A 24,748-nucleotide genomic window follows, 5' to 3' on the forward strand; every position below is an offset into this window, starting at 1 on the left:
CACACACACACACACACACACACACACACACGGCGAGCAGGATGCTGCACATTTGTATCCCCAGCAGGAGAAGCAGCTACCTAGCTGATGAGACTCTGTCTCAAAACATAAAACTCAAAAGAACTTTTCCATGAAGTAGCATATGTGGGTTAATCTTGACTGAGAGCAAGAAGGAGCCTTGCCTGGGTGGTGGGTCCAACTAGAAGTTGACTTCACCTCATTTCCCATTGTTTGAGAGCCTGGGTCATCTGGCCCACGAAAGCCACGGTAGGTAAAACACAACGTGAGGAGGTGTCCCAGGCTGGGGAACTGGTGGCAAGCTGGCCAGTCGCTCACTTTCATCATTTGAGGTGACTTTTGCAACACTGATTTGCACTTATGTGTTCTGTAAGAAAATAACACTTTTGAGGAGCATTTGCTAGGTGATTTGATTAATAGCTAGGGCTACTCAGATCTGGAAAATGATGGTTTTGGAAAGCTGATGTGATCTGGCTTACCTTTGACTTTGATTATGAAGTCTCTTAGGGCCAGGGATGGCTGGCTTGGCAGGTAAAGGCACTTGCCTCATGACCTCAGGCCACCCTTGGAGTCTCCAATGGATGGAGACAGCCAACTCCCAAGATTGTCCTCTGGTCTCCAATTGTGCACTCTGTAAATGTGTATACACTCATATACACATATATACACATATACATACTTACACGTACATATACATCACACACATCATGCACGCATGCATTATACACGTATACTATACACATTCTTATACTGATAAAGAAAATCTTTCTGTAATGTCTGTTTTTAAGAGAGTGAGTACTTTTTATTCCTTCAGAAGCAAAGGACTTAGAGGTGGTTCCTTTTACTGTCAGTACTGTGTGATTTTTAACTCTTGTCTTTTCCTCTTCTAGAGAATGTCTCTGCTCCTCCTGATGTCACTGCAACTACCTCTTCCTCCTCTTCCTCACTTCGCCCTGCAAACATTGACCTGCCCGCCTCCGGCATAGTTAAAGGCATGCACAAAGGGTCCAACAGATCCAGCCTTATGGACACAGCTGATGGTATGGAGCTCCCTTGGTGGATGCTAGGGAGTAGTCATTAAACTGGGAAGCTCCAAATCCTAACTGCAGGGGTTCCTAGTTGTCCCGGCTCCTGGCGGCAGGGCCTCCCTGCAGTGCATCATCACTCCGTGGAGCCCTCTTGTTACTTGTTCACAGTTGGCTTTCATAGAAGGTACTGTGAACAGACTATGGAAGAAAAGAGCACTACAAGAGAAGAGGGAACCTGGGACAGCCTTTCTGCTGTATGCTCGGCACAGCAGTCATCTGTTTGTCATTTGTACATTGGGTCCCTTTTGGATAGAATGGAACTGGGCAAAGGCCAGGCTCCATTAGAAGTTTTAAGTTAGGAGAGGGGAAATCAGAGCAGGAAAGAAAACTCACTAAGTCTCAGTACAAGAGGCACCTGTACCTTAAATGTCTCATTAATAAGAAAAACGAGCTGGGCGGTGGTGGTGCATGCCTTTAATCCCAGCGTTTGGGAGGCAGAGGCAGGTGGATTTCTGAGTTCGAGGCCAACCTGGTCTACAGAGTAAGTTCCAGGACAGCCAGGGCTACACAGAGAAACCCTGTCTTGAAAAACCAAAAAAAGAAAAAAAAAAGAAAAAAGGTAATAAGTTTTTTTCTTTTCTTTTTTTGTAAAGATGTATAAATTTTATGTAAGTAAGTACACTGTTGCTCTCTTCAGGTACAACCATTGCAGATGTTCGTGAGCCACCATGTGGTTGCTGGGAATTGAACTCAGGACCTCTGGAAGAGCAGTCAGTGCTCTTAACCACCGAGCCATCTCTGTAGCCCAATAGTTTCTTTCTTAAATCGTTTACTTTAATTGAGGAAATAAATATCTTTATTAAGCTCAATAAATAATCAAATGTACCATTTTTCCCTTACAGGTGTTCCTGTCAATAGCAGAGTATCCACAAAAATCCAGCAGCTTCTCAACACTCTGAAACGCCCCAAAAGACCCCCCTTAAAGGAATTCTTTGTGGATGACTCTGAAGAAATTGTGGAAGGTAGTAGTAAAGGGGCCAGAAGCATGCACACATCACAGGTCACACAGCAGGCCTGAATGGGCTTTATGTCACTGTGCCTCATGGGAAACTGCCTTCCAGGGTACAGGCTTTGTGGAGATGACACAGTTTATTAAAGAGGCACTCCTGGGTGTTCTCTTACATTTAGACTAACTTTAAAAACTTGTAAGATTACATGCAAAGTAAGGAGTGAGACAAGTATTAAGTCACTAGAATGGACCCAGAGAAATGGATCCAGGGAGAGGCCATTTTGCTTTGTGATCAAGCTAGATGCAGAAACATAAAGAGGGCATGTTTTGTTGTAATCTAGGTTTAAATGTGAGTGTGTGCAGGTCTTGAAAAGGGGGCACTGAAAGAGAGGAGAAGGAAGTCCTAACGGGGGTTGGGGGGGATGGGACCAGAGACAAATGGAATCCCTGTGACAGAAAAGCAGAGTAAGGACTGTTTGGAGGGAGTGAGGAGACCAGCCAAAGGGGAGCAGGGGCCGGTGGGGCTGCCTGAGACACAGTGCAATGATACAGATGAGGAAAGTGCTGTTAGGAACCCACTTCATGCGGGGCAGTGGTGGCGCACACCTTTAATCCCAGCACTTGGGAGGCAGAGGCAGGCGAATTTCTGAGTTTGAGGCCAGCCTGGTCTACAGAGTGAGTTCCAGGACAGCCAGGGCTACACAGAGAAATCCTGTCTCGAAAAACAAAACAAAACAAAAAAAAGGAACCCACTTCTTTGTGTACTGACTCTAAAAAAAGAACGAGTCAAACATTGTGAGTTCTACAAAGGACAATTTTCTCCTTATTTTTAGTTGTGTGTTATTTTTTGTATATGGGTGTTTTGCCTACATGGATGTATGTGTACCATGTCATGCCTTGTGCCCACAGAGGCTAGAATAGGGTGCCAGATCTTCTGGACTTGGAATTACAGACTGGCGAGCTGACATGTGGGTGCTGTGACTTGAACCTGGGTCGTCTAGAAGAGCAGTTGTCCTCTTAACCACTGAGCCAGTTCTCTGGCCCACATACAGCTACAGCATGCACTCAGAGCATGCACACAGCAAAACCAGGACCTAGGAAGTACTGGAGAGAAGTGTCACCACCTGGAGAGAGATGTCACCACCTGGAGAGAGATGTCACCAACTAGAGAGAGATGTCACCAACTAGAGAGAGATGTCACCAACTGGAGAGAGATGTCACCAACTGGAGAGAGATGTCACCACCTGGAGAGAGATGTCACCACCTGGAGAGAGATGTCACCACCTGGAGAAAGATGTCACCAACTAGAGAGAGATGTCACCAACTGGAGAGAGATGTCACCAACTGGAGAGAGATGTCACCAACTGGAGAGAGATGTCACCAACTAGAGAGAGATGTCACCAACTGGAGAGAGATGTCACCAACTGGAGAGAGATGTCACCACCTGGAGAGAGATGACACCACCTGGAGAGAGATGTCACCAACTGGAGAGAGATGTCACCACCTGGAGAGAGATGTCACCAACTGGAGAGAGATGTCACCACCTGGAGAGAGATGACACCACCTGGAGAGAGATGTCACCAACTGGAGAGAGATGACACCACCTGGAGAGAGATGACTGAGCTAAAGTGTTCCTTCCTATGGCTGTCTGTGTGTGCAAGGTTGCTTTTCTCAGTGTTTGTTGAGATAAGAGTCCTGGCAGTATTCCACGACATACCTTAAACCTGAGATTGTTCCTGCCTCCTAGACTCTGAGACTGAGCTAGGCTACCACACCCCGCTTGTTCATGTTCCTAGTCTGTGCACATATGATGCACACTAAATGCTTCACTCTTTAGTCTATTTTATGTCTGAGTTTCCTTCAGTGAGAATGCAGAAGTTAAGGCTGATCATGGTAGGAGACAGAGGCATGTGGATCTCTGTGAGTTCAAGGCCATCTGAGCTACACAGCAAGATCCTGCCTCAAACACAAAACAACCAACAAAAGAAATGTAGGACGTAAAGAATTATTTGAATGATGTATGTTCACTGTAGAAAAATCTATGGTTTAGAAATGAGTATGAAACATTCCCTCAGATTCTTGGATAAGTGTTCATCTCTCTGTCCCTCACAGTTGAGCTCAGCTGACTCTGATAAGCAGCCTTTATATTTGGGCACTCCCAGCAGTAGGAGTAGGAACCACCCTCCCCCAGGAAGCTGTGATCTGTGAGAGGGTGACAGCCATAGTTGTCCTGTCTCAGTGTCTCCCTTTCCTCCTCAGAGTCAGAGACCGAGGAGAAAGATGTGCCAGAGTTTAGAGTTCTGTTAGAGCCCCCATGAACTTTACTTCATCTCCTTGCTTATTTGCCACAGTACCTCAGCCAGATCCCAACCAGCCAAAGCCTGAGGGCCGTCAGATGACCCCAGTGAAGGGAGAGCCCCTGGGCGTCATCTGCAACTGGCCGCCTGCACTGGAATCTGCCCTGCAGCGCTGGGGCTCTACCCAAGCCAAGTGCCCGTGCCTGACTGGGCTGGATGTGACGGGGAAACCAGTCTACACCCTCACATACGGTGGGTCTCAGCTCCCCACTGCGCTAAGATTTCTTGACTGTCATGGGTAGTGTTTTTCTTGTAATTTCTCAGTTACAAATGTCTTCGTTATTTAATTGAAGTGAGCTTATATCAGTGATCTTTGGCCTTAATCCCAGCACTCAGGAGACACAAGATCTCTGAGTTTGAGGCTACCCAAGTCAACAGAGTAAGTTCCAGGACAGCCAGGGCTACATAATGAGACCCTACTGCAAAAAAAGCAAAAAGGAAAAGGGGAAGGGAGGGAAGGGAGAAAGAAGAGAACTTGGAATATCATGTCAGGCAGGATGGCCTTGCTTGTTTCTGGGCATGTGTGACTTAGAGTGACGGGCAAGGACTTGCTGTGTGTGACTTAGAGTGACGGGCAAGGACTTGCTGTGTTTGGGAGGGTAAAGCTAACTTGTCACAGCCACTTGCGACAGTGAACCTTGTCAGCCAGTGGAACCTACTGCTGTCTTATTGAAGCAGGCCTATAAGTTTTTCTTTCTGCCTGTTGTTTTCTTTTCCCAGGAAAGTTGTGGAGCAGAAGTTTAAAGTTGGCTTACACACTGCTTAATAAACTGGGAACAAAAAATGAACCTGTGTTAAAACCTGGAGACAGGGTAATTTGTTTTCAATTTGTCTTGTTTGGAAAGGGGATATCTATTTGTTTCTGGTATATTTGCACACTGGGCTTCTGATGTTTAGTGGTAAGATTTATGTAACATTTTAAATGCTTATTTATTTGTTTATTTTATGTGTATGGGTGTGCTGCCTGCATGGGTGTCTGTACCACATGCATGATTGGTGCCTAAGACTGTCACAAGAGGGTATCAGATTCCCTGCCCTAGAGTTGCACATGATCATAAGCTTTCCTGTGAGTGCTGGGAATGGAGCCCTGGTCCTCTGGAAGAGCAGCTTATCTGTTTAACCACCAAGCTTCTTTTAGCACCAGTGTAGCTCTTATTCTTACACATTCTTCTGCAGTCCAGCTTAGGAACAAGCACTGTGCACATGTTCAGAGGTTATGGAACTCTTTCTAGAGCTGCTTATTGGTAAACTGAGTTAATAAAAAGGGAAACGAATACTCTGATGTTGACTCAAATCATTGTCTTTATAAAATTGTTAAAAGCAGCTTCTTGCAGGGCGGTGGTGGCGCACACCTTTAACCCCCCCAAAAAAAAGAAAGCAGCTTCTTACCATCTCACATAGAAAGGAAAGAGTGGGGGTGTTTATTTGTTTGTTTTCCAGAGTGAGTCCATCTGTGCTACTTTTTGGTTTTTCAAGACAGGGTTTCTCTGTGTAGCCCTGGCTGTCCTGGAACTCACTCTGTAGACCAGGCTGGCCTTGAACTCAGAAATATGCCTGCCTCTGCCTCCCAAGTGCTGGGATTAAAGGTATGCACCACCACCGCCTGGCAGAAAGGCACTTTATATTACACTGTAAAACCAAATTGATAATGTCTCACTTAGTTTTTAATTGGAAGTGACATTGAATTTTTTTTAATATTTGAAGGTTTTTTCCCGTTTATAATATACTAGATGTGATTACTTCCTACCATTCAACATTACTGTTTATTTGTAATTTGTAGAATGAAATACTAGCTGCTATACAACAGTTTTACGGTTAACTTATTTTTACATCTGTTTATTTGTGTGGGGGTGGGCACTTATGGTCTCTTCAGACTAACCTCAGAAATGGGTCTGGTTCCCATTGTGGCAGCTGGCCAGGCTGTCTGGCTTGTGCGACAAGCACTTGCACAGAGCCATCTCTCCAGCCCTAGCTATCTATCTTAGAGGGCTAACGATCACAGAATCTCTGAAGCTAACCTGTAAAAAATATTTTTCACATTTATTTATGTGTGTGTGTGTGCGTGTGTGTGTGTGTGTGTGTGTGTGTATGTACATGGGTGTTCATGAAGAAGCACAAAAACATGTGGGAGCTGGCTCTCTTCTCATAGTCCCAGGAATTAAACTCAGGTCTCAGGCTTGGAAGCAAGCACCTTTATTCATTGAGCCATCTCATGTACCCTCAACTAACCCTTTAAAGATGCTTTTACAAGGTGCCAGAATAGATAAAGTGTGGTGTTTACTTACATAAACTCGCTTAGCATTTCTCAGGACTCACTGCAACCTAAGCAGGTGATACTGTATCTACCCAGTGTCAGGATGGCCATTTTTGAGTAGTCAAGAAATGGCTATAGGAATCCTTTGTTGAATTAGTCAATTCTAGGTCTCTAGGACAGTCTAAAGGGTTAGACTGAACTCAACTTTGGAGTGAGTATAAAGAATTTCCTTGCAGATGGAATCCAGTGATGAGGGGTCGGAGGAAAGATTCAGTGGGCGAGCCTTGCTGTCTGAGCCTCACCAGCTAGTGGTCCTCTAGGTAGATGAGCACTATGGCCACCCCCTGCACTCACAGACATCATATACAAACTGTAGTAATAAATACAAGGGTCCAACGATATGATTAGCTTTCAAGTGTTAATCTGTGAATGTCCTGGCCATAGCAAGCCACAGGGACAGAGACCCTTGCATCCTCAGTGTGCTAGGGAAGCTGTGATATGATACCCCGGGACTCAGCAGATGAAGTCACAGCCCAGAGCACGTAGGAAAGGCTTCTGACGTTCCCTCGCTTTCCTCTTGTTAGAGTCAGGTGTCTGCAGTTGTTCTTGTGTTACCAGATGATGCCTTCCTGCGTTTACACTCACGTGCTGAGTGAGGAGGACTGATGCGGTGCTCCCAGAGTGCACTCGTTAGCATGTGCTCCCTGAGAGACAACGCTCAGCGCTAATCCGCTGTCTGTCTTGGTGTCCATGGTTAAGGCCTGAGCCCTGCACTAAAGTCAACTGCCTTAGGCTTCCTAAGTTATAAGCTATGGCAGATGTTCACTACTGAGCCACAGGTAAGAGTAAATGAAGCACTTCACTGTAATGATAAGGAACTACATTTTTATTTCTCAAAACCTGTAGGTTTTATTGAGTTTGGCTTTGCTTTTTGGTGTTTCTGGAGATTGCAAATGGGGCCTTATATGAGGCAGATAGATACTTTCTAGGCTACATCCTCAATCCCCAGGATATGAGTGTAATCATGGAGATGGTACTGTTCATGGTGTTCTTAACAGATTTTTTTCTCCTTCTCAGTCACTTAATTTCCTTCAGAGCACATAAGTATTAAATTGTTTCATTTATTCTGTTCATACAAAGTGTTCTGTGTACATAGAGTTAGTCAGTCAGTCTGTTAAATGTCTTTGTGAATTTTAGGTTGCCCTGGTTTACCCCAACAATGATCCTGTCATGTTTATGGTGGCTTTTTATGGATGTCTCCTGGCAGAAGTGATTCCAGTACCCATAGAAGTACCCCTGACCAGAAAGGTAACTTCCCTGTGTTAAATGTCCTTCCCTGTGACACAGTAGGTCCTGCACTGACTCAGTGACAGTAGAAGCAATGTTATTGCTGGGTATTGGTGGCATATGCATCTTATTTTATATAATATACTCAACTTTACTTTCCAAAACTATGAACATTATTGAAGAGTATGTATAGCCAAGTGTCATGCAGATAATGTATTTTGTCTATGGAAAAAAAATTTTTTTCTTTTCGTTTTTCTTTTTTTTTTCTCTTTTTGACACAGGGTTTCTCTGTTTAGCCCTGGCTGTCCTGGAACTCATTCTGTAGACCACGCTGGCCTTGAATTCAGAAATCCTCCTGCCTCTGCCTCCCAAGTGCTGGGATTAAAGGCATGCGCCACCACTGCCTGACTGAATTTTTATAACATTGTTTCTCATTTTAAAAATTGTGGGAAGCATATATTTGAGTATGCAGTAGTTACCATTCATGGAGTACCATTCCTTCAGACTTACTTTATCAAGGGATATCTTTAAACAGTTCACATGCCCAGACCATGCTGAGTGGGAGGATGAGGTGGGTGTGCTCATGTCTCTGCTGAGAGAATTGTGCTTGGACCACTTCAACGCAGACAGTGAGGTCACAGCTCATAGCACGGAGTTCTACTTTAGGGTGAATGGCTCCTCCTGAGCTTTTCACACTGGCTGTTTCATGCTATTTATTACTGAGACTCGGTGTTAGAGATCAATATGGTGGAATTGATTGATTTTAATATTTATTTGTTTAATGTATATGAGTACACTGTTGCTGTCTTCAGACAGCACCAGAAGAGGGCATCAGATCTCAATACAGATGGTTGTGAGCCACCATGTGGTTGCTGGGAATTGAACTCAGAGCCTCTGGAAGAGCAGTCAGTGCTCTTAACTGCTGAGCCATCTCTCCAGCCCCTGAGAATGTTGATTTCTATGAAAGCATTGTTTTAAGTAATAAGAAAAAAATTAGTAACTTTGCTGATGTTTTAGCTGATGGGGTAGAGCGTCTGTATTACAAGAGATTATAGTTCTCCATAGGTTGACTGTACTTAACTTCCTGACAATACTTTGCAGGACTGTACATAAATATGTCAGGGTTTGTCTTAGGTTAATTTTGCTGCTGTTTAAGACTGGAGTCTATTTCCTTTAAAACAGAATAAAGGAACATATAGATTTAGTGTAATTATCTGGAAATATGGGCTTTGATATCCATTTGCAGTTTGTTTATGTTGTTCTGGCCTGACTTGTCTGCTCTTTGATCTGGGGCAGGACTGGGAGAAGGAAACCATGTTGGAATTGTTTCAGTTGCCTTGAGAGAGTCAGAGAAGGGCACACTGGCCAGTGGGGTGCAATGTCAGCTTACAGCAGTGTTTGTTTGTACTTAAACTATTGTCGAAATTGTTTGGAGCCTGTTGTCCCGAGCTGTGAGGTTTGCCAGCTGTCTGGGTTCCATGTCACAGTGGGCAGTGCTGAAGCATCTCTGGGTGCGGGTTCAAAGCATGGTGTGCTCACATTCACTCACTCTCCACCCTGACTGTGCTCATTATGTTTTTCTCCACAGGATGCCGGAGGTCAGCAGATTGGCTTCTTGCTAGGGAGTTGTGGGATTGCCTTAGCTCTCACCAGTGAAATCTGTCTGAAAGGCCTGCCAAAAACCCAGAATGGGGAAATTGTACAGTTTAAAGGTTAGTAACATTCAACCAGATACCAACTAAAGTCAAAACTGAGCTTTAGTCAGAATTTTACTAGAGTAACGACTGAAGGCTTCCTGTGTGTTTTTCCCTCTGTCATTTGAGATAGGTACTGTGGTTGTCCCTGCTTTTCAGGTAGGAAATTGAGAAAAAGAGTCCTTAAATCCCAGCTAATAAATAGCAAAGCAGTGAATTGCACTGAGTCTGTCTGACTCCATAGCCACATTCTTACATTTGTGTGCTGTCTGGAAAGGGGAGCTGGGACTCTGTACATTAAAGCTAAATTCTGTGTGCAGAAGGACAAACAGCAGGGCACAAGGCTTTGAGGGCTTCCACTGACAAATTAGTCACCGTGCTGAGGAACTCTTCCATGATGAAGAATGTTAAGGCCTGTGTTAGCATGTGGAGTGAATACTCCCTTCAAAGAAGCTATAGCTGGTACTTTATCATAAAATATAATACAGTCTTAATTGTTTATTGATTAGGAAACAGTCTTAATGCACTCTCTTGCACTTAAGATAGCGAGTTTGGTGTGAAGTCCTTCAGTGGCTTCGGCGGCTAGTTTTCACTCTGGGTTTGATTTAGGTTGGCCTCGCCTCAAGTGGGTTGTAACAGATTCTAAGTACCTTTCGAAGCCTCCCAAAGACTGGCAGCCACACATCTCCCCTGCGGGCACAGAGCCAGCGTACATTGAGGTAAGTCGAGGTCGCTTCCTTTACCAGCACGTGCGGGCAGTGAGTCAGGCTAGTGAGTCAGGTTAGTGAGTCAGGTTAGTGAGTCAGGCTGGTGAGTTAGGGGATTTGCTTGTTCTGTGAAGTTTCAGGTTTTTAATATTGTATTTGTCTTGTAGCGGGCCTTCTCTTAAAACTTATTTTTGAGGCACAGTTGGAGTTTATTAACAGAGATTTTTAACAGAGATTTGAAGCATAGGGCTAAGAGGAAAAGTGGTACCCAGGAGGAAAGTAAGACACAGCCAAGGGCATGGATGTAGTCTTAGAGAAGTCATCTGTGCCTGTCACCATCATTGTGACCTGTCAGTCAGGAGAAGAATGAGGACACCGAACATGCATAACGAGGGGAAGTAGCTGGAAGAGTGAGTTCAACAGACAGAAAATAAAGATCTAAGAAATCAGTAACTGAACAAGGGGCTTGGTGAGGGCAGTGAGTATGGAGCTTGACTGACAGCAGAGCCTCACCCTGAATCTGCACAGCACACAGAGGAGAAGACATTGCGCTCTTCTATTTGTTTGTTTAGTCCAGTAATACCCAGAGGTTTGAGCTTTTTTGTTAATTTAATTTTGTTTTATTTTCCACATCTTTATTAGTGACTTGGTTTTATTATAAGATTAGCTCTGTCGCACTGTACAGCGTGCTTCAGTCATACTCAGCATCCTCCGACTTTCTAGACATACCCTCTCGCCCTACTCACCCTTCCTTGTGTCTTTTTTGTTTCAATTCTAAACTGTCAAGTACTGTGTGTGCTGGGCCTTGGGCCTTCATTGGAATGTGGCTGCTCTTGGGTAGTTGGAGCACACCTCTAAGAAGGTGGGCTCTGCTTTCACAGAGCTATCAGCTGCCAGTAGCTCTCAGCTTGGGGGCTGGGACTTAATGGCCACCTTGCCTTTCCCTGCTGGGATGTCCTCTGGCTTGAGCTGGAGCAGCTCCTGTCCTGCTGTTCTAACTGCTGTGAGTTCGTATGGCAACTGCCCTGCTGTGCTCAGAGAACATCTCCCACAGAGTCGTCCACTAGCTCTGATTCTCACCACCTCACCCCCTTCTGCAGTCACCTCCAAACCTTGCAAGGAGGGTGTTAAGTCGAGGGGGCCGTTAGGACTGAGTGCTCTGCACCCCTCATTCTCCGAGCCTCCATCAGGCATCAGTCTGTGTTAATCACTGCTGCTGCCAAAGAAGCTTCTCTGATGAGGGCTGACATGCCAGATTCCAACTGTGAATCTGCTTTTTGGGGTCAAGGAGATGGTGTAGTGGGTAAAGGAGCTTGCTGCCAAGCCAGAGGGGCCTGAGTTCTAGTCCCAGAACTCACATGGTAAAAGGAAACAGCTGACTCCCACAGTTGTCCTGCAGCCTCCTCATGTGTATCATTGCATGCCTGCCCTCCAGTAAATCAGTACTGTAGAGAAAAATCTGTGCTGTGGACAAGGAGGGCTGAACTACAAACTGTGGTCACTGGGGCAAGGCCCTGTGACTGACACTCCGTACCTCTAAGGCAGTGGCTTACCTCTGCAGCCTCTTGAGACTTGCTCACCAGCTGTCTGCTGGATTAATGAGTACGCACATCCATTAACTTTAAAAAGGCTTGGGGTGCAAACTGGACTGGAAACTCCTGAAAGACCTGAAACAGCTTTGAAACCTCCAAGAAAGAGGAGGAGGCACTGCAGGGGGTGTGGGGGGTGCTGAGTGTATTTGAAAGACAGCCAGGCAAAGTTAAAGCACATGCGCACGCACACACACATACACGCACACGCGCGCGCACACACACACACACACGCACACGCGCGCGCACACACACACACACACACACACACACACACACACACTCACACATACCATTCAGTGACGAGCCTTCAGTCTCATGTCTCAGTACAGACATAGGACATCACTCCAAGTCCTGGGAACTAGCTGCTGGTTTCCATCTTTTTTTTTTTTTTTTTTTTTTTTTTTTTTTTTTTTTTTTTTTTTTTTTTTTTTTTGGTTTTTTGAGACAGGGTTTCTCTGTGTAGCCCTGACTGTCCTGGAACTCATTCTATAGACCAGGCTGGCCTTGAACTCAGAAATCCGCCTGCCTCTGCCTCCCAAGTGCTGGGATTAAAGGCATGCGCCACCACTGCCCTGCGCTGGTTTCCATTTTAGTGACCCTTCTGTGGTGGGGACACTCTGGCCTCATGCAGAGTTACTGTACCCTGCTATTCAGGGCCCACCGGCCTAAGAGCTTCATATTAGCACAGGGTTCTCCTGGTGAGCTGGAAACTATTAAGTGGTGTCAGCAGGAGGGAAATAACAATGACTTTATTATACAAAGAGATTTCTTAGGCCCTTCTAGATGGCTCAACAGGTGGGCACCTGCTACTCTAGCCTGACTAGTTTGAACACAAAACTCACATAAAAGTGGAAGGAGAGAACTGGCTCTGAAGGCTTGTCCTCCAATCTCCACACGTGTGTTGTGGCGTGTATGTGTTCTCTCGCCATGTCATAATACAAATAATAACAAAGTTTAAGAAAGAATATTTATCTAGATTGGCTAGGTTATAATGGGAACACCAGATTTTAGGTTTTGTTTTTCCCTCTCTACATTTTATGTGTATAAGTGTTTTACCTAAGTGTCCATAAGTGGACACTGCTTCTACAGTGTCCCCAGAGGCCAGAAAATGGTTATCAGATCCCCTGGAACTGGAGTTCTGGACTGTTGTGAGGGCCAAGTGGGTGCTAGGATCTGAACTGGGTCCTCTGAAAGAGCAGTCAGTGCTCTTCCAAGCCATCTCTCTAGCTTGACCCTCTTAAAAAGTTATTGACGTGAGCTGAAGCCCATGGGGCTGGCTAAGGGCTAAAGGAAGGGAGGAAGCAGGGTCAGCCAGATTCGCCAACTGATCCTGAGTAGAGAAAGAAGATAAGAAACACTCCTATTTCTGGTTTGGCACCTGGATGAATGGCAGAATCTTCAGTTAAATAGAAGATACAGACAGACTCAGGCCTTTAGTCCCAGCACTCAGGAGACAAAGGCAGGCAGATCTCCATGAATTCAAGGCCAGCCTGGACTACAGAATGAATTCCAGGACAGCCAGGGCTCCACAGTCTGAAACAGAAGGAAGGGAATACAGAGAGTTCTCATAGGTGCTGGGATGGCATGGAGCATTGACAGCATGCTTTCCTGTGGCTAGAGGCATCCAATAGGATGCCTGGGACAGGCACTAGCAAGGGTGCAGCACCCTGATGGCAGGAAGGTTGGAAGGAGGCAGGAATCTTCAGGAGTGCCAGCATTTAAGGCCTAGTCAGAGACGATTCTGTGTAAGAGAGCTCATGAGACTCTGAGGCACAAGTTGCAGACAAGCCTGAGCTCCCCCGTGAGACCTTGTCTCAGAGAGAGATGGCCAGAGCAGTGAGAGGGAGAGGTGAGGAGACACAGGAGCTAAAGGTGTCAGGTGGGTAAATTACCTTCTGGATCTGCCATCAGAAAGGCTGATGAGTGTAATAAAAAACAGCCTGAGAGGAACACAGGATAAAAACAAAGCGGGACTATTTGTAGGCGTGCATAGGGCCTGCTACTAACCGAGGTGCCAGCTCTTCCTGCATTTCTGTGGTTCTAGGGGAGCCAACTCAGTGTCTTACGCAGCTAGGCAAGCATTCTACCACTGAGCTACAGCCCCAGCTTGGGGACCACATCTCACACACTTAGCTCTGCAGAGCTCTACTTCACCATGGAGCTATCATTCTGTGTCTGCAGCTTCCATACTCAAGGCTTGAGCTCAGTGCAGCCTAGCAGAGGGTTAGGTTTCATAGGCACCCCAAAGATGCATGCACACACTTCATCATTCTATATAAGAAGCCGAGCATCCATCATCTATGCCATCTGACCCACACAGGTACTGCTGAGTGACTGTGTGTGGTGTCATGCTTCTGTTCATACAGCTCATGGCACTTGGCTTTAGTTTCTTTGGTGACCACATCACATCGATGAGCGACTGAACTTTGAAGTCTTTTTGACACTGGCTTCATTGTCTTCCAGTCTTGGCTTTATTTGACTAGAGTTTGAGGTCCAAGTGCAAAAAGCTTTAAATGTCCTGTTGAGCATGTAAATGAAGCCATTGTGATGGTTTGTCTGGGTTTAGGTTTGGGTTCTGATTTTGTTGTTGATAGTAACCCATCTTATTGTGATTCTTATAGTTTTATTTTTGTTTTATTTTTCTAGTATAAAACAAGCAAAGAAGGGAGTGTGATGGGAGTCACAGTGTCCCGGCTTGCAATGCTGTCTCACTGCCAAGCTCTGTCACAGGCCTGCAATTATTCTGAAGGTCAGACCTCATCCCATGACTGCCCGCATTGTAAGCTTTAGATATGTGTGACTGTGAGCGCCCACTTTGTGATTGGACTCCATTTAATGACTAAATTCCTAGGGAAATGTTCCAGGACGCATTCTTGGCTTGCTTTTGCCTTCTTTGTTACAAAATAATTTTTTTTAAAAAAATCTTGTAATTTAAATAAACTTCTCGATAAACCAGATGTATAAAGTATGATTTCTAGAGTACAGAAATAGAAAACCTCAATTCAAACCGCATGTCTGTAAGCTGTGGAGTCTTGGATGTTCCCAGCTTCTCATGTAGACCTTCAAGCTAAGTATGGTCCAAGAAATCCAGCTCCAAAGATGCAGATTGAAACAGAGAGCATCCAGAACCAGGTGATGCGACCCACAGCTGTCGCCCTGGCACTCCTAACAGGCAGGAAGGGTCAGTCTGAGGCCAGCCTGAGGTGTGTAGTGAGTTCTAACTAGCTTGAACCATGGCACGAGTTGAGACCCTGTCTCAAAAAATATAAAACACAGTAGTGTGAAACTTTTGGTATGTAAGTGAATATTTCGTAGTAAGAGTCCAGACTGGCCTCCAGCTCGAGCCCCCTCGTGCCAACATTCCAGGCCTGGGCGGCAGGATCTGTCTTCAGGGCTTACCTCCAGGTGTTCTTCCCCACATGAACTTTTCAGTGTTTCATTTCCCTTTACAGAGAAGGGACTGTGTGCCTTTCAGAGCGGCATTCCTGCCTGATTTTAAAATATGTGCATGTATCGGGACAATCACGAAGCCAGAGACAGGGCTCCATGATGAGTGCCCTCCCTCAGAGGCTCTGCTGGGGCCTGAAACTCAAGTTCCCGAGTGTTAGAAACATGGAGAGATCTTCACTGAGTGAAAACAGTTAAATGCAGGCTTATGTATACCTATTTTATTATGTTGATAATCTATCCATAGTTATCTAGAAATAGACATTTGTATACATTTCTATATAATACATAAATTATATAGAATAATATTTAATGTTTTTTAAGAAGTATACTTTTTACATATATTTGAAATTTCCAGAGTTTCTAAACAAACACATGGTCTTTATTTCACTAGGAAAAAGCCTCTTGAATAATGTCCTCAGTGCTAAAGGTTTCTACCATAGTGTTTCTTCTGTGACCACACCACACTGTCACCATCCTCCAGCCAGTTTGTAGGGTCACAGCATCAAGGAGACACTCATCTCCTAACTGTTTTTCCAAAAGCACCTAATACTTGGTAGGGACAGGGAGTATGATGTCACTCACTGCTAACTGTGGCTGCCTTCTGTTTCCCTCTCTTTTCTCTTGCAGGAGAAACTGTAGTAAATGTTTTAGACTTTAAGAAGGATGCTGGGCTGTGGCATGGCATGTTTGCGGTAAGCTGTCAGCATCGGGGAGTCTACAGTAAGATGTTCTTGGGGGCTGAGGCTCTGTAACAGACGCTTGTCTCGGGATTTGCAACTGAAGTTCCCAGAATGTCAATAACATTTTCTAGAGGACACACTAGCATGAGGACCTGAGCTTAGATCCCCAGGATCTAAAAAAGCCAGGTACAATAGTGCACATCTGTAATTAAGCCCAGCTAACCTAGAGTAGCAGTGGTGAACAGCAAGAGACAGTGCTGGAGAGATTGCTCAGTGGTTAGAGCACTGCGTGGGCACATGCACGTGAGCATGCATGCACGTTCTCTCTCTCTCTCTCTCACACACACACACACAGACAGACACAGACACACACACACACATTTTCTCTCTCAGCAAAATAAATTAACAAGAAATAAGAGAGAGCATCTAGTACAGTGTCTACCCCCACCCCACCGCCACCCCCATCTGAGAAGGACTATATTTCTTTCTTTTTTTTTTAAGATTTATTTATTTATTTATTTATTTATTTATTTATTTATTTATTTAATGTGTATGAGTACACTGTAGCTGTACAGATGAGCGTGAGCCATCATGTGGCTGCTGGGAATTGAACACAGGATGGCCCAGCTCTCTCCAGCCCGCTCACTCCAGCAGATTAATTCACTGTAGCTGTCTTCAGACGTACCAGAAGAGGGCATCAGATCTCATTACTGATGGTTGTGAGCCACCATGTGGTTGCTGGGATTTGAACTCAGGACCTTCAGAAGGGCAGTCAGTGCTTTTACCTGCTGAGCCATCTCCCCAGCCCTTCTTTTTTTTGTTTTTCCAGACGGGGTTTCTCTGTATAGCCCTGGCTGTCCTGGAACTCACTCTGTAGACCAGGCTGGCCTCGTCTGCCTCTGCCTCCCAAGCACTAGAATAAAAGGCGTGCACCACCACTGCCCAGCAGGACTATATTTCTTAAATATCTATTTACTTTTTTTTTTTAATCAGAAGTTGAGAAAACACAATGTCTGTGAGGACTTGAGGGGTCTTCTTTCTATGATCTAAGTGTAGATAGAACCTTTTTTCTGAGGCTAAATCTGCTCCAGCATGAGGTACTTTAGGGCAGGGGTGGGACCTTGTACGTAAGGGCAGGTAAGTGGTGAGCAGGGTGCCCGATGGAAGTACTCAGGCTTGGCTGGGAATGGTGGCTGATCCCTAAAATCCCAGCACTTAGAAGACTGAGGCAGAAGAATCACTCTGAGTTCAAGACTAGCATGGGTTACTCAGTTCCAAAGGTAGGACTGTAGAGTAAGACTGTCTCAGACACACAAACACCCCGACAGAGTCAGCACACCCTTGACATGGTGGCAAGAGGGACAGCAAATCCCAGACCCTCAGTTCTCTCAGCTCACTGTAGCTTTACAAATGCTACCCTGTAAGGAACTGGGAAAATAATTTTTTGCTTTGTGACTCTGTTCCATTTTTATTCCCTTCCCCCACACTGTAGCATGTGGCAAGCCGGAGGGAGCACTGTGGGGCACTAGGTGGGCTGGCAGCAGTTCGCCAATTCCTACTGACTCTTGTAAAGCAGCAACCCTGTGACCCTGCAGGACTTCTGTAGCTTCCCTCGAGAAACATTGTACCCGTGCCAATGAGCATAGGACAAGCACATCCCTCACACTAGTGATGGCCCTGCAGCACTGCGGAGTATGCGTCCTTACAGAGGGGCTCGGTAGCACTCTCATTCTGGGGTTCATAGATTTACCTTTGAAACATCAGAAGCAAGTGGCAGATACATACATACTATGATGCCTTTATTGATATACTTTATGTTCCTAAAGTGACTGTACGTGTGGACAGTGGACTGCAGGAATAGACACTAAACTTATCCTTGGGGTGCTCTGGAAGGGAGCCAGGCTTAGAATGTCACTCTCAGAGGTCCTTCAGCATGACTGCTAGTCTCTTGAGTATTTTTGAAAGGGCACACCTGCATGATACCCCTATAACATTGTTAGCAGAATGTCAGTACAACTTTTAAGTTGCTAAATACACATTTTGTATTGATTGCTTTTGTGTTTCTTTGTTTTTCAGAATGTAATGAACAAGATGCATACAGTTAGTGTGCCCTACTCTGTGATGAAGGCCTGTCCTCTCTCTTGGGTCCAGAGAGTTCATGCTCACAAAGGTAATCAATCACACATGTCTACCCAGTTACTGAGACAGGTGGAAGCTCACCTCTACAGAGAATCTGTTCTTAGCCTTGGGGCTTACCAAAGGTTGAAGTTGTTGTGGGTAAGCCATTTGCTTTGTCCCATTGTGGCCTTTCCTATAAACCAAGGTAAGATCTCCAGAGTCTGAGCCACAGTTAGCACCACCGAATCTTATATTGTTCAGTTTCCTTTTTCTCCAAGGGAGAACTATCACTAAAAGAAGCAAAGTTGTCCTAATTTTAAGTGTTGGATAGATACCCCAGTTTAGTGTGTGTGTGTGTCGTAACTCTGTCCTCTCTGACTCTGTAGCCAAAGTAGCATTGGTGAAGTGTCGAGACTTACACTGGGCCATGATGGCACATCGGGACCAAAGGGACGTGAGCCTGAGCTCTCTGCGGATGCTAATTGTCACCGACGGTGCCAATCCCTGTGAGTACTGGGAGTAGAAATCCTAGAACGTCTGACAGGCTGGGCATCTGGTTCCTCTTCTATAAGCTTTTCTGTTCTCAACATCTTATTGAGATGTAATTTACATACAACAAAGCGTGCCCATTTCAACAGGTGGTGGTGGTCGTGGTGGTGGTGTCAAGAGCCTCAAATCCCAAGAGGCAGAAGCAGGCAGACCAGGTTTGAGGCCAGCCTGGTCTGCAGAGTGAGTTCCAGGATAGCCAGGGCTACACAGAGAAACCCTGTCTTGAAACCCCCCTTAAAAAACACCCACCCCCCACAAAAAATTTTTTTTAACTGTATATGTATATTTGTATGTTTGTGTACTGTATGCTAAACATGTGCATGTTCCCTCAGGACAGAGGAGGGTGTCTGATCCTCTGGAACTAGGGTTCCAGGGTTGTGAGGCTCCTTACATTGGGTGCTGGGCATAGCGTGTGTCCTGTGGAGGAGCAGGATCTCTTTGGTTCTCTCTCCAGCCCCTCCACATTCTGTCTCCATAGGCTTGCCTGCTCTGCATACTCTACATGAATGTGGCCCTATGTTTGGTCTTTCATGATAGGATCCCTTCATTTGGCATCATCCTTCTGATTGGGATGTAGTCCTTCATAGATGCACCAATGTGTTTATCCATTCTTTTCTCAATGAATTTAGAAGCTTCTTGAAACCACGCCTTTCTCATTAATGGGTGCAAGAACGGGTTTGCAAGTGACTCGATAGAACCGAGTCGATGAGTGGGGTATAAGTTCTTCCAAGCAGCAAAGGGAATGTGCAAGAAACTTGTAGAGCTCTTGCTGCGCTGCCTGCAGTTTTGGATAAGCACAAAAGGCTGGTTCTCCACTCAGGATTCTCTGCTGAAACTTAGCAGGAAGCTGTTTCTCCTGAGTGAACTTACTCATTGTCTAGCCTTAAAATGCATGTGGAGAACTTATAAAGGAGCCAGAGAGCATCCCTAGAGCAAGTGGCACTGCCACTGGTGAAGTGCCCTGGCTACCTTAGGTACTTCAGGAGGCGCTGCCTGGTGCCTACAGTGCTGTCTCCAGTCTTGCTCTGACCCTTTGGTAGGCATAGCCTTTCTAGGCCGTGACTGTAGGAACTATCACACATGGCTCATGGGCTGGATGAGCATGTATGTGTCAAGCCACCTCACAGGTACACTAAACTATTTGCATAGAATGAATGATGTACACTGTGAGTTCTGATAGACAGATGCGTCTGTCTGCCACTCTGTCAGCTTCCTTCAGTAAGGAAGATTGTAGTCTCAGCTTTCCAGTCACTCTTTTCTAACTCCTCAGGGTCTGTATCATCCTGTGATGCTTTCCTGAGTCTGTTCCAAGGCCACGGACTGAAACCTGAGGCCATCTGTCCATGTGCCACATCTGCAGAGGCCATGACGGTAGCCATCCGAAGGTACTGTTGGTGATGTCTGTCACAGCCTGGGGGAGGTATGAGAGAGGACTTCCTGCTTCCTAAACATAAATGTAAACTTAACCGGGAACAGCACTGTTAGGCATCTCAGCATATTCCTCCTCTTCAGAAGTGCACCTAGGGACTGGAAGTTTACTTTAATTATTCCTATCTCACATTTGTGAGGTATTCTTCAGAACCCTTTGCATCTTAAGTTAGAAATAGGCTGATCATACCTCAGATATGACGAGCTATACCTAACCCTTTATTAGTACATACCAGCATATTCTTTCCTCTTTGCTTTTGTTTTTCCTTGTTAAAGAATACTGTCTGTGGGTTGCCTGTGGACACACAGAGCATGGTCGGGGAGGTGCTCACGTATGGGGTGTCCTGTTTTGCCCCTCCCGCCTATTCCTCTGAGGTGGGGTCTCTCACTGAGGCTCGCACCTTGGCTAGGCAGCAAGCTAACCAGTCCCAGTGACCCCCTTGCCTTTGCAGCCTTGACCTCAGGCTGTAGGCATTTGGGGGATTCCCAGCTTGGTTTTTATGTTTTAGTGAGACCCAAACTCTGCTTCTCATGATTTCGGAGCCTGTGCTCCTCGTGGCTGAGCATCTCTCCAGGCCTGCTCTCCTACTTTTTTCTCTTCCTGCTCTTTTGGGGGTGGGGGGGATAAGAGTCTCACTCTGTAGTCCAGGCTGGCCTCAAATTTGCCATGTTCCTCCTGCCTCAGCCTCTCAAGTACTAGATTGCAGCAGGAGCCACCCTGCCTGGCTTCTTTGTCAATTTCTTCAAAATGTCCTTCTATGTTCCTGTATGTGAGCAGGAGTGTGGAGGTCAGAGGGCAACCTGGAGGGAGCTGGTTTTCTCCTTCTGCCATGTGGGCCTGGGTATCAAACTCCAGCCATCTGGCTTGCCTGGCAGCTGCTTTTACAGCTGAGCCGTCTTGTCAGCCCTCACATTTCTTCTGCTCTGTTGTTTGTTTACGTTTACGCCTGTTTGTTCATCCCTGGCTTGACGTTTGCTTCTCTTCATCCCTGGCTTCACGGTTTGCTTCTCTTCTTCCCATTTCAGGCCTGGGGTTCCAGGGGCTCCTTTGCCAGGAAGAGCCATTCTCTCAATGAATGGACTGAGCTATGGGGTCATACGGGTCAACACTGAGGATAAAAATTCAGCACTCACAGTACAGGATGTGGGGCATGTCATGCCTGGAGGTGAGTCTGGGGGTACCATTGGGATTTCATGAAGATTTGTTATCAAAGTCATGGTGCTGGGATGGGAAGGGTTGTAGAATGCCTGCCTGGATCACCCAGAACCCTGGTTCCATCCCTGTTACCGCGTAAAGAGAAGGAGGGTCTAGAGGAGAGATGGAGAGGCTTACAAAACAAGAGGTCCAAACTGGGGGATGCCGGCTCCAGTGTTTGGTCGCAGCATTTCTGCAAGCTGCTCTGTGATTGGGTGAGTGTCACCATGCTGGCCCCTCACTGATGCCCTGGGAGGCTTCAGTCTCAAAGGCTTGCCCAACTATGCTTTGCCACGTGGAAAGGGATGCCAGTCACTGGTTCTCGCCTTAGTTGTCAAATTAGGAAGGCAGTGTGCTGCTCTCGGGGTTGCACCAACCCTGCGTACGGCCAGCACCTGTTGCAGTCCTTCCTTTATGCAGCTGTGTAATCGCTATGTAAGGGCGCCAGGTGGACCTGTGGTCACAGCTCTCTGAAGGACTTTTTGTTGCTGTTCATTGTCTGCTGTTTCAGTAAATATGCTACTCTACAGGGTCTGCAAAACAAAATTGTTACTTTGCAAATTTTGCAGACTCTTGTGTTTTTCATGTTTTCTGTGCACTAGGCATGATGTGCATTGTGAAACCAGACGGACTTCCTCAGCTCTGCAAGACAGATGAGATTGGAGAAATCTGCGTCAGCTCCAGGACTACAGGAATGATGTACTTTGGACTTGCTGGTGTGACCAAAAATACATTTGAGGTACATGATGTTATTTCCTGGGGTGTTCAGTGACATCAGATGTTACGAGGAGACCTGCTGGCTGACGGCATGGCACTGTTTGTGTGGCTTAGTGGCTTAGTGTCTTCAGGGCCTGGTACCAAGGTCGGGTTCTACTCCACACCCACTACCTGCTGTGTGAGCTGCCTGGCCTCACTGAGGTACTTTATCTTTAAGGTATGAGTGACAGTCAGACATGGTGGCGAGTACGTGTAATCACCGCACTTGAGAGCTCGGGGTCAGAGGACTTCAGGTTCAAGACCAACCTGGGCTGCATAATAGGGCCTTGTTATAACAAAGCAAAAGCACCAGGCATACTAGCGCACGCCTTTCATCACAGCACCGGGGGCAGAAGCAGGTGGTCTCTGTGAGATTGAAACCAGCCTGGTCTACAGAGCTCCAGGACAACCAGGGATACACAGAGAAACCCTGTCTCAAAAAGAAACAAAACCAACCTACCAAACAAAAAAAAAAATCACCAAAGCAGAACACAATATGAACAGTAACAGTGCCTGTCTTGTGAGCTGTTTTGAACACTAAATGAATCAATACTCATAGAAATGGTGTTGTGTATCTGGTGGACATTGAGAGGCTTACAAAGATTTACTCTAGTGAATTTGCCATAAGTCCAAGATGTTGACGTGGAGAGTACTGTGACAACTTGCTGTGTCAGATCACTGTTACATGGAGAGCCCGAGCTGAGATCTCCAGATGCCAGGCATGCTCAGCAGCTACCGTAATCCTCAGGCAAGCTGCTCAGGGAGACTTGCAGCCTTAGTAGCCTTTGGGATCAATAGAAAAGACACCTGAGTGAAGAAGACAGCCTGCGTAGACTTTGAGCCTTCACACACATGCATACACACATGCAGGACTTCACACACATGCATACACACATGCAGGACTTCACACACATGCATACACACATGCAGGACTTCACACATATGCAGGACTTCACACACATGCATACACACATGCAGGACTTCACACACATGCATACACACATGCAGGACTTCACACACATACATACACACATGCAGGACTTCACACACATGCATACACACATACCAGACTTCACACACATGCATACACACACACAGGACTTCACACACGTGCATACACACATGCAGGACTTCACACACATGCATACACACACACAGGACTTCACACACATGCATACACACACACAGGACTTCACACATATGCATATACACATACAGGACTTCACACACATGCATACACACATACAGGACTTCACACACATGCATACACACACACAAGACTTCACCTTTGCAGGGTCAGATTGCTCCTCAAGCAGAGACTTCCTGAGTCCTCTCTGTCCCAGAATGCTTTGTGTGCTGGCGCTCTGTCAGAGCAAGTGGGGCAGTAGGTAAAGCCTGTATTCTAGTGAGGCAGTACTTTCTAAGGAGCCAATGCATTGCCTTCCTGCAGGCACTCTGCTGGCCAAGCTAGGCTGTAATGAGAAGTTACCCTGTGAGCCTGCAGATTAGAACTGGAGGTTAACTGTTTGTGTACCTTTTCAGGACCAGAGAAATCCTGTTGGTGGATTATGGCTGGTTACACGAGCCAGGGCTAACAGGAGGACTGCTGACTTTCAGCTCTTTGAATTGTTCGTTCTGTAACAGAGACTCACTTAGGTGTCTCAAGATGGTAGGACAGCGTAGAGTAACTATGTTTCAACCGTTCTATTTGGAAATGAGTGCATGCGATTGTACGTGGCCATCGGTGGTGAACCATGCCTTCAGCGTGACAGTGCATCGTGTGCTCTGTCAGGTGCTGCCTGACGGAGGCTAGGCACTGGGCTACCATGCTCTGCTTACAGACCTAAGGCAGCAGAGGATGCATCACCAGTGTCTGTCCTCCAAGTTGTTTCTCTTCACTTGGCATGAACAGATGCCACTGTGCCACATGCGTGTGTACCCGTCTCTTGGTTGACTAGCTTGTTAAGTTTTGTACAGTTTAGTGTTTTCTAAATCTCCCCGCTCATTCTCTTTTCCTTCTTCCCACGTTGGGCGCTCAGCACAAGGCCTGTGCATGCTAAGTGCACACTACTATTCTGAGCTGTATGCTCTGCCCTGGTTTTCCTTCTTTAAAATTTATCTTGAGGTAAGATCTCACTCTGTGCTGGGGCGGTGGTGGTGCATGCCTTTAATCCCAGCGCTTGGGAGGCAGAGGCAGGTGGATTTCTGAGTTCAAGGCCAGCCTGGTCTACAGAGTGAGTTCCAGGACAGCCAGGGCTACACAGAGAAACCCTGTCTCAAAAAAACAAAAAAAACAAACAAAAAAAAATTTTTTTTTGGGCTGGTGAGATGGCTCAGCAGGTAAGAGCACTGACTGACTGCTCTTCCCAAGGTCCTGAGTTCAAATCCCAGCAACCACATGGTAGCTCACAACTACCTATAATGAGATCTGACACCCTCTTAAGACAGCTACAGTGTACTTATCTATAATAATAAATAAATCTTAAAAAAAAAAAAGATTAGAAAAAAAAAATCCCAGCACTTGCGAAACAGAGGCAGGTGGATTTCTGAGCTCAAAGCCAGTGTGGTCTATAGAGCGAGTTCCAAGACAGCTAGAGCTACACAGAGAAACCCTGTCTCAAAAAAA

General features: G+C 46.0%; 1 protein-coding gene across 3 annotated transcripts in view; it reads left to right on the plus strand.

The window, feature by feature from the left end:
• Positions 1-24,748, plus strand: part of Dip2b (disco interacting protein 2 homolog B) — a 188,773-nt gene that overhangs the window by 121,063 nt on the left and 42,962 nt on the right. For 2 of the 3 annotated variants that reach the window (XM_031355776.1, XM_031355793.1), the window contains 14 exons: positions 909-1,058; positions 1,949-2,071; positions 4,407-4,604; positions 5,133-5,224; positions 7,864-7,974; positions 9,542-9,665; positions 10,257-10,366; positions 14,593-14,695; positions 16,024-16,088; positions 18,153-18,246; positions 18,581-18,700; positions 20,014-20,128; positions 21,198-21,337; positions 21,969-22,105. In XM_031355776.1, coding sequence (XP_031211636.1) covers positions 909-1,058; positions 1,949-2,071; positions 4,407-4,604; positions 5,133-5,224; positions 7,864-7,974; positions 9,542-9,665; positions 10,257-10,366; positions 14,593-14,695; positions 16,024-16,088; positions 18,153-18,246; positions 18,581-18,700; positions 20,014-20,128; positions 21,198-21,337; positions 21,969-22,105 — 1,682 coding nt within the window. The remainder of the gene's footprint in view (positions 1-908; positions 1,059-1,948; positions 2,072-4,406; positions 4,605-5,132; positions 5,225-7,863; positions 7,975-9,541; positions 9,666-10,256; positions 10,367-14,592; positions 14,696-16,023; positions 16,089-18,152; positions 18,247-18,580; positions 18,701-20,013; positions 20,129-21,197; positions 21,338-21,968; positions 22,106-24,748) is intronic. The other variant, XM_031355787.1, reaches the window with a different exon arrangement.

The sequence above is a fragment of the Mastomys coucha genome, unplaced genomic scaffold, assembly GCF_008632895.1.
Source record: "Mastomys coucha isolate ucsf_1 unplaced genomic scaffold, UCSF_Mcou_1 pScaffold11, whole genome shotgun sequence".
In the NCBI taxonomy this organism is placed as follows: domain Eukaryota; kingdom Metazoa; phylum Chordata; class Mammalia; order Rodentia; family Muridae; genus Mastomys; species Mastomys coucha.